General features: G+C 34.0%; 1 protein-coding gene across 2 annotated transcripts; it reads left to right on the top strand.

The window, feature by feature from the left end:
• The first annotated feature begins 415 nt into the window (after positions 1-415).
• On the top strand, positions 416-9,611 carry LOC106065213 (zinc finger protein 287-like). Of its 2 annotated transcripts, none has more exons than XM_056042300.1 (3): positions 416-884; positions 2,173-2,358; positions 8,029-9,611. In XM_056042300.1, the coding sequence occupies exons 1-3, from the start codon at positions 672-674 to the stop codon at positions 8,776-8,778; spliced, it is 1,149 nt and encodes a 382-aa protein (XP_055898275.1). In that variant the 5' UTR covers positions 416-671; the 3' UTR covers positions 8,779-9,611. The 2 variants fall into 2 exon arrangements, with proteins under 2 accessions (XP_055898275.1, XP_055898274.1); XM_056042299.1 differs by having other exon boundaries at positions 418-884; positions 8,026-9,611.
• Positions 9,612-9,854: the final 243 nt, after the last annotated feature.

Below are 9,854 nucleotides of genomic sequence, written 5' to 3'. Positions count from 1 at the left end.
ACTATAGACCGTACTATAGTAGTCTATACCATAGTCATACAGTCATAGTAATACCCGGTTATACCGCCTGAGAAGGTGACAACAGACAAGTCCACAAGTTCATCAGAAGTTGAAGTGGATCTAGATCTAGCACTAAGTAGTATTGCTAGTAGTAGCAGGCTAGTAAAAAGTAAGAACTTACCATACCCGCCGTAAGTAATAACTAAGCAGATCTAGAATCTAGAGATGTAATAGTAATAGAACAACTCACCTGGAAGAGGTAGAAGTAGGCCTACTAGAAGTTAGAAGATACTTTACAGATAGTTTTCTGACAGTGATACTAGTGAATAACTATCATACAGTGATAAACTATAAGTATAAGTAACTTCAGCATTATAATAATTATATTATAATTTATATAAGTCTAATAAGTATTAAGAAGAATAGTTATAGTTACATAGTATAGTAATAGCCTAGGATCATACCTAGAATCCAGTACAATAATAGTAGTAAGTAATAGATCTAGAATCTAGTAACTCTTAAGATTCTATGGAAGGCTGTACCTGGTTTTGACTTTCTTTACAGTTGACTAAACTTTTTGGAAATTCAATTGATTAATTAAAGCTTTTTTTCCCCAGTTTTTTTATTAAAGCAATAAGTAAGTTAAAATTGAGATACATTAACTGCTGAGGATGGCTGGTACAGGTTATGACTCTACTCTTGATCTGAGCAATGTCTTAAAACATGTGAAGAAGGAAATGGATGAAACAGATTTGTTGACACAGCCATGTGAAGAACAAGACTTCAAAGTGCCAATGATAAAAATTGAGAAGAGTGGAGATAAATCATATGCACAGCAATCAGAAAACTGTGCTCAAGATTTCAATGTGAACTTTGAATATCAGGTATTTTAGTAGAGCCCTAAAGCCAATTTTTCAAGATGTTCGCATCACTGTTTTTTCATTTCTTCATGGAGAACTTTTATTTTATTTTTTTGGGACCTTAATAAACATTTTATAAAACTAAACAGACTTCCATTAACAAAAGCTTAAGCGTACACATATAAACAAAGTTGTCATTGATTTTATCATAATAATATTGTAATTTTATCATAATAATATTGTAATTTTATCATAATAATATTCTAATTTTATCATAATAATATTCTAATAGATGTATCTTGAAGCATGTTTCTCAGTCACATGTTGATTCATTGACCACACTTTCTATCCTTTTTACAAGTAAAGAAAGCTTGATTTTAATTTTATGTTTCACCACAGTGAATTAAATTTTTTTATAATAGCTTGATATTTATAGGTGACTATTACTTTTCTCTTTTAAAATGTTTGTTCTTCTAGAAACAGGGGTTCTCAACCTGTGGATCGCGACCAACTTGGGGGTTGATTGATGATTTGCCAGGGGTCCCCTAAGACCATTGAAAATAAGGATTGTTATTGTCTATTCTTCTATTAATGTATGTGTGTGTGTGCGGGGGTTGTAAAAAGGGGTCGCCGAGCATGAAAGGTTGAGAACTGCTGTTCTAGAAACATTAATAAATTGGTATTTAATTTTGTGTAACCTTCTGCCTTAAACATTTTAATTTTGTACTGATTTATTAAATATTAAATTATATCATAAATCATCCTATTTGACAGTTAATAAGATTTTTAGTTCATAATTGTCTTTATTTTGAAATACACAGTTAAATTTATAGTAAGATGTTGTTCATGAATTGTTTTAATGTTCTTTGTTCAGTTAAAAATTTTTTACATCAGTCAGTTACTCTCTTTAAGGCTTTGTTTAGCTACGTTAACACAATAGAAATGTTAAAAAATCATGCTCTTTTCAGATAAAGTTAAAAATATATTCCACATTAATTTTAATCACTTAAAGTGGAATTACACATAGCTATTAAATAAAACTTTGTTTTTGCGGTAAAAGGTGAGGGCCAGCTATTATTTAATAAACAACGTAGTTGTTTGCCATGGATGCACTAGATTTTCTTGATTGGTATCTTTTTTTTTTTTTTAACAAAAGAGAAAATTAAGAAATTATTATTATTAATTATTAACATGAATAATAATAATTTTGTTTTTACTTTTCAATTAAGTATTTACACTGTACCCTTTTACTATTTGAATACTGTGTTCATGTTTATAAGTGATTTACAAAGTCAATCTATTTGCCTTACAGGAAAATATTGTAAAGCAAGAGATAGAAATGAATGATCCTACAGATAGTAGGAAACCATTCTCCTTAGCTTCAAGATTTCTGGCTGTGTCAAGAAAGGGAAACAACAGCCTTTGTCCTGTACCTATCATCTTGCCGAAATTTGAACTCCTCAGTCACGTCCAAGCCCCAGAAGTGTCTTTATGTGAGGTATGTATATATATATATATTTTGAATAAACCCATAGTGTTAATTTTAAATAGTGACACAATTTTGAAAATGTATGAATGCTGCTAGATTTTTATTTTAAAACAAACAAAAAATTGCCAACTTTCAATCTTTCTCTTTGGCTCTGGAACAACGCACAGGACATTGATTTTAAAAAAGGCGAAAAAGGTCAGACCAACGCTGTTGGTATCGGCTATTTGAAATTTATTTTTTCGTTTCTGTTTCTCCGATTCATGTTTTTTAATGCTTAATTTTTTATCTAGAATAGTTTCCCTTTGCTAAACATCCGCAATTTCCTTCATTTAACGTGTTTTTATTTTTTACGAAGTTTGTAAAGAGATTACATTTATTTTTTCTGTGTGCGTATTTTTTTTAACATGGAGCTTCAACCAAGGCCATATAAACTTTGTAGATCTAAATATTTCTTTGATGAGGAAGTATAATAATTCAGATGACAGTGATTTTGTTTCATCTGATGGTGATATTAATTCTAAATCTAATTAGATCTATATAGATCTAGTAAATTAATTTATAGATCTAGGGCTAGGTCTAGTAATGATGAAGTTTATCAGCTGATGAAGCAGCACCACCCCCAGCTAATGTTCAAAGTAGATCTAGAACTAGTTTAGCTGTCTCTACATCATGTAGATTGTAGATCTAAATCTAATTAGATAGAGGTAGATCTATCATCTAGGCACTGAAACAGAACAATTTCAGATTTGTTCCACCAAGAAATATGGGTGTCAACCAGGACTTAGTCAGCACTGCATCTAATGAGCTGGAATGTTGTTGTTTTTTCATTGACAATCACATTGTTGATAGTCTTGTCAGCAAAATAAATAGCCATGCTGACCATAGGATTAAATTGAACATTCCTGCTGGAATGGAGACCTATAACTATAAAGAAAGACAGAGTTTGTAAACACTGTAGGTCAGGGAGAACTGTATATGTTTGTGCTGGATGGGAGTCGAACCCACACATTCATATTGACTGCTTCCATGAATATCGCAGCTAGAAAGAATATTTATATACTAAGTACATGAAGAACTTTAGAAGAAAATACTATAAATATATATATGCCGTACAGTTGGACTAGTTTTAGGGTAAAAGTGTTTTGTTCCAAGAGTGTTGCTTTTTTTATGGGCTTTTTCGTTAAAGTATTGACATTGGATTATTAGTTCCAGTTTATTATTTTTTGTGTCTGTTGCTGTTTCTTCTATGGTGTTCTGTAAACAAATGGATAAAAATGAGAAAAAAACTTCTTTGAATTATTTGAACAATAAATTTCTTATAACATGCACTTGGATGGATATTTTCAATGTCAGTTAGTGAGTTTTTCATTTTTCATTTTTATATTCAAAACCCAAAATTACAACAACAACATGACTTGCAAACTAGAAAACTTAACAAATAGAAAGAGCATCTATTTCTCTTTAATTCTATATCAAATTTATTATTTTCCAATAATAAATAAAAAAAGTTATACAAGTTATATTGAAGTAAAGTAGCACACTCTGAAATGGCGGAAAAATTAATTCCGTCCAAAGGTGGAAAATAATTCCGGAGTCAAAGAGTTAATGCACTATCTATTTGAAGAGAAAAAGTAAAGTTTCCCTTTCAGACCTTGCGATCTATGGGCAGATGATGTTAAGGTAATCTGTTTCTGTGACCAATGGTTAACGAGCATGGTTTGATGCGGCTTGCACAAGGACCAATCGCCTTTCCTTACCCTAACTAAAGTCAGGTACCCTTTAGAGTTGGGTGGACTCAAGGGTGCCCTAAATATCCAGACATTCAAAATCCCAGTCTTCACCAAGATTTGAACCCAGGACCCTAGGTTTGAAAGCCAAGCGCTTTACCACACAGCCATTTGTGCCCCCACTATCTATGTTACATCATGCATACTTCCTTAGAGATCATGTCTCTATCCAGAGAGTATTGGTCTGTCTTCAGGAAAATCATATCTCTTATTGGAAAGTTTTGAAATTGGCTTATAAACACAGTGTGTGTACTATTGATACAGAGAAGACATATGTTAGCTTGAACATGTCACCCACAAAGGAAGAAATAGCCCTATCTGATAGCCTTCAGATAGATTTATTCTCTTGCAAGAACTGTGTAAAGGAAGAAACAGCCCTATCTGATAGCCTTCAGATAGATTTATTCTCTTGCAAGAACTGTGTAAAGGAAGAAACAGCCCTATCTGATAGCCTTCAGATAGATTTATTCTCTTGCAAGAACTGTGTAAAGGAAGAAACAGCCCTATCTGATAGCCTTCAGATAGATTTATTCTCTTGCAAGAACTGTGTAAAGGAAGAAACAGCCCTATCTGATAGCCTTCAGATAGATTTATTCTCTTGCAAGAACTGTGTAAAGGAAGAAACAGCCCTATCTGATAGCCTTCAGATAGATTTATTCTCTTGCAAGAACTGTGTAAAGGAAGAAACAGCCCTATCTGATAGCCTTCAGATAGATTTATTCTCTTGCAAGAACTGTGTAAAGGAAGAAACAGCCCTATCTGATAGCCTTCAGATAGATTTATTCTCTTGCAAGAACTGTGTAAAGGAAGAAACAGCCCTATCTGATAGCCTTCAGATAGATTTATTCTCTTGCAAGAACTGTGTAAAGGAAGAAACAGCCCTATCTGATAGCCTTCAGATAGATTTATTCTCTTGCAAGAACTGTGTAAAGGAAGAAACAGCCCTATCTGATAGCCTTCAGATAGATTTATTCTCTTGCAAGAACTGTGTAAAGGAAGAAACAGCCCTATCTGATAGCCTTCAGATAGATTTATTCTCTTGCAAGAACTGTGTAAAGGAAGAAACAGCCCTATCTGATAGCCTTCAGATAGATTTATTCTCTTGCAAGAACTGTGTAAAGGAAGAAACAGCCCTATCTGATAGCCTTCAGATAGATTTATTCTCTTGCAAGAACTGTGTAAAGGAAGAAACAGCCCTATCTGATAGCCTTCAGATAGATTTATTCTCTTGCAAGAACTGTGTAAAGGAAGAAACAGCCCTATCTGATAGCCTTCAGATAGATTTATTCTCTTGCAAGAACTGTGCAAAGGAAGAAACAGCCCTATCTGATTGCCTTCAGATAGATTTATTCTCTTGCAAGAACTGTGTAAAAGATTGTCGCTATAAAAGTTTTAGATTCTGATGATAAACAATTTATACCAGTTATTCATATCAGTGCATCCATTGTCAGGAGGAGCCATAGAAATATGTTTATTCCAGTATAAAAATAATATGTATATCCGCAAATCATAATTTAGAATACAAATACAGATATTGATTTAACTTAACATGGAACATATTATTATCCTTTTAGAAATAGCCTTCTTTAGTGCCACTAAGAAAATTCTTTAGTGCCACAAAACAAACTTCTTTAGTGCCACTAAGCTAAACTTGGACAGAACCATACTTAAATCAGACTCTCTATTCAATATTAAATAGAGACTAACATTAATTACACACATTGCCACTTTTCATTTTCTTAATCTTACAATGGTACCTCCATTAATTCACTTCTTTAGTCACATCTCATTCAATAGTGATAAATTAACACAAGAATCTTTTTAAAACTTGACTGTTTGATGCAACTCTTTGCCTTGTTACAGTGTAGGAAAGAATGATGTCAGGCCCCAAAATGAAATTGTTTAAAACAAAGAATAACCTCTCTATTCTTACTCTCAGTGGCCTTTAAAACAAACATATTCAATAATATGTACACTTTCATTCCTAACACTGACATAAAATAGGAAAACAGATAATTCAATTTCCTAAATACAAATGGTGTATTGCAAGGTATGAAATTGTAAATTGATTTTGTGAAATCTTCTTGACGCTGCAGTTTAATGGGAGTAGCCGAGGTGTGAGGGGTGTGTAAGATGTGAGAGTGTGTGTGTATGTTTGATTATTTATTTTGTTGTGAGTTGTGTTTTAATCAGTGTATTTTATTCAGGGGAGGTTAATGTGTGTTAGACCAGTAGTTAGTTAGTGTGCTGATTTGGTGCTGGTCAGGAGAAGTTTATGAAGGGGATAGATTTATGTTCTTATGTGATGTAGCTTGTTGTGCAGCCTCACTGGGGTAATGTCTAAGTCTTCTTATGTGTTGTAGCTTGTTGTGCAGCCTCACTGGGGTAATGTCTAAGTCTTCTTATGTGTTGTAGCTTGTGGTGCAGCCTCACTGGGGTAATGTCTAAGTCTTCTTATGTGTTGTAGCTTGTGGTGCAGCCTCACTGGGGTAATGTCTAAGTCTTCTTATGTGTTGTAGCTTGTTGTGCAGCCTCACTGGGGTAATGTCTAAGTCTTCTTATGTGTTGTAGCATGTTGTGCAGCCTCACTGGGGTAATGTCTAAGTCTTCTTATGTGTTGTAGCTTGTTGTGCAGCCTCACTGGGGTAATGTCTAAGTCTTCTTATGTGTTGTAGTTTGTTGTGCAGCCTCACTGGGGTAATGTCTAAGTCTTCTTATGTGTTGTAGCTTGTTATGCAGCCTCACTGGGGTAATGTCTAAGTCTTCTTATGTGTTGTAGCTTGTGGTGCAGCCTCACTGGGGTAATGTCTAAGTCTTCTTATGTGTTGTAGCTTGTTGTGCAGCCTCACTGGGGTAATGTCTAAGTCTTCTTATGTGTTGTAGCTTGTTGTGCAGCCTCACTGGGGTAATGTCTAAGTCTTCTTATGTGTTGTAGCTTGTTGTGCAGCCTCACTGGGGTAATGTCTAAGTCTTCTTATGTGTTGTAGCTTGTTGTGCAGCCTCACTGGGGTAATGTCTAAGTCTTCTTATGTGTTGTAGCTTGTTGTGCAGCCTCACTGGGGTAATGTCTAAGTCTTCTTATGTGTTGTAGCTTGTGGTGCAGCCTCACTGGGGTAATGTCTAAGTCTTCTTATGTGTTGTAGCTTGTTGTGCAGCCTCACTGGGGTAATGTCTAAGTTTTTTTTATGTGTTGTAGCTTGTTGTGCAGCCTCACTGGGGTAATGTCTAAGACTGTTATGTTTTGATTGTTATTACCTAGTTTTATGTCACTAGTGCATGTCTAGGTGCTGTTAGTAGTACTTGGCAAATTGGACTGCTTTATCACTATTTTTAAAATAAATAGTTCATTGCATATGCGAAATAGTCTCTGTTGTAAATAAAATCCTATGACTTACTTCATTGTTGCTTCGCTAGCATGTACTTTGTTCTAAATTACTTTACAGTAGTCAGCCTAGGTAACATTTCCTTCATTCAATACGTAATAGCCACTCTTAGAATCATACCAAGCATACAGTCGAGCCTATTTTAAAAGACAGTTGGTCGTTGTGCTGGCCACATGATATCCTCGTTAACAGGCCACAGAAACAGACGGTCTTGACATCATCTGCCTTATAGATCACAAGAACTGAAAGGGAAACTTTACTATACCCCATATACTCATCTGTCCAAATCTTGATCTTATAATAGAGAGCTCAAAGCTCGTTACATATGTCTCTTACCAACTCTCATAGAATAATTAATAAAACATATGTAGACAAATACAATTTATATTTATGAACCATCACCTGCCTTTGTGTGGAATCATGCAAAATTTTTTTTTCTAAGTAAAGTAAGAATACCGGTAACATAATAATGACTTTAATGCTATTTTGTTTTTGTTTTTTTCTAGCAGGTGAGGTTCATTGATGAAGATAAAGAAAAGACTGTAAAATCTGACACCATACAAGATCAATTAGAACAGTGCCATCCAGTTGAAACAGTTTTAAGCAAAGAAACTAATTTTGTTACTGGTAAAAAAACAATCCAATTCAAATGTCAAATATGTCTAAAAGAATTCTCTCAGTCTGCAAATTTGAAAATGCATCACTTGATACATGCTACAGAAAAACCATTCAAATGTCAAATATGTCTAAAACAATTTTCCACGTCCTTCAATCTGAAAAACCATCAGTGGTTACATATGAACGAAAAACCGTTCAAATGTCAAACTTGTCTAAAAGAATTTTCCCGATCTGATTACTTGAAAAGACATCAGTTGATACATAGTGGTGAGAAACCATTTAAATGTCAAATCTGTCAAAGAGGTTTTACTGATCCTTCATGTTTTAAAAGACATCAATCGATTCATACTGGCGAAAAGAAATTTAAATGTCAAATCTGTCAAAAAGATTTTACTGATTGTTCATGTTTTAAAAGACATCAATGTGTTCATACTGGCGAAAAGAAATTTAAATTAAAAGAACTTATCCAGTCTTCAGCTTTAAAAACACACTATTTGTCACGTACTCATAAAAAACTGTTCAAATGTCAAATCTGTCTGAAAGAATTTTCTCAATCTTCACATTTGAAAAATCACCAGCAGACTCATAATAGTTTAAACAAAATTAAAATGTTACTTTGTCAACGTGGAGTTTCAAAATGAAAAGACACCATTAGGCTTTTATTTCTGGGAATGTTCCCTTTCAGACTTTGCGATCTATAGGGCAGACGATCTAAAGGTCATCTGTTTCTGTAGCCCACAGTTAACGAGGGGTGTCATGTGGCCAGCACAATGACCAACAGCCTTTACTTTTCCCCGTCTAATGTCAGGTAATCGTTAGTGCTGAATGAAGTCAAAGGAGGCAAAGGAGTAAAAAATCCCTGGGTTTCGAACCAGGGATCCCCGGTTAGGAAGTCATTCACATTGCCACTCAGCCACCTCCCCTCCAGATTGCTAGGAAGTATGATATTTAGCCAAGGCAACCCCCCACGCAAGGGACAATCCAAATTTACCTACAGAGATGCCTGCATAGTGGAAGTAAATGTCCAGGTTGAGCAGCATGATGGTGTGATCATGGCAGAAAAGTTTAAGAACTGAGGTACATAGAAGGAAAACTGCCTAGTGGATAGCTCTACAATGAAATATTTGTATGCCACCTCTTGATTTCATACATTTGTTTATTATAACATTTTCCCATTACTCTAGTGGGAAAAAAAAAACAAAAAAAAAACGGAACTCTTGGGGTCCACTCCTTCCCTCGGGAGATTAATGAGCCATATAAATTTTTTTATTTATTTATATTTGTTGCATATTCATTTGGTTTATTTTATTTTGACACAATTAGTTTGGATGATAAAATCTAATACTTTTCCAATAGCTTAATGAGTATGAAATAGAAAAGAAAGATCAACATTTGAGCTGTAGAATTATCTTACTTTATTTCTTTGCATACTGGTGCCAGGAGTGAAAATATTTAGAAAGTTGGTTATTGTTCTTGAAATAGGGTGTACATATTTTACTTTTTAAAAAAAATATATTGTTTATACTTCTTGATGAATTAATTTGTGGATCATTATTAAATTTATAAATTTGAATGCATACCAGTCATAGCAGTGTAATTTTTAAAAAAGTACATCTAAGAATGTAATATTAATGAATTCAGCTTTTGGACAAATGATCCAGATGGTCTTTCAAATGCTGTTTTGGTAAAAGAAATGATTCAAAGTGGTGTTTTGGAC

The sequence above is a fragment of the Biomphalaria glabrata genome, chromosome 9, assembly GCF_947242115.1.
Source record: "Biomphalaria glabrata chromosome 9, xgBioGlab47.1, whole genome shotgun sequence".
Lineage (NCBI taxonomy): Eukaryota > Metazoa > Mollusca > Gastropoda > Planorbidae > Biomphalaria > Biomphalaria glabrata.
The sequence above is the reverse complement of the archived record's forward strand: the minus strand, read 5'-3'. Positions and strand labels throughout refer to the sequence as shown.

Excerpts from the sequence above, each read along its gene's own strand:
- LOC106065213 (XM_056042299.1), top strand. The coding sequence starts at position 672 with ATGGCTGGTACAGGTTATGACTCTACTCTTGATCTGAGCAATGTCTTA. Across the intron at positions 885-2,172 it reads ATGTGAACTTTGAATATCAG|GAAAATATTGTAAAGCAAGA; the intron begins GTATTTTAGTAG and ends TTTGCCTTACAG. Across the intron at positions 2,359-8,025 it reads CAGAAGTGTCTTTATGTGAG|CAGGTGAGGTTCATTGATGA; the intron begins GTATGTATATAT and ends GTTTTTTTCTAG.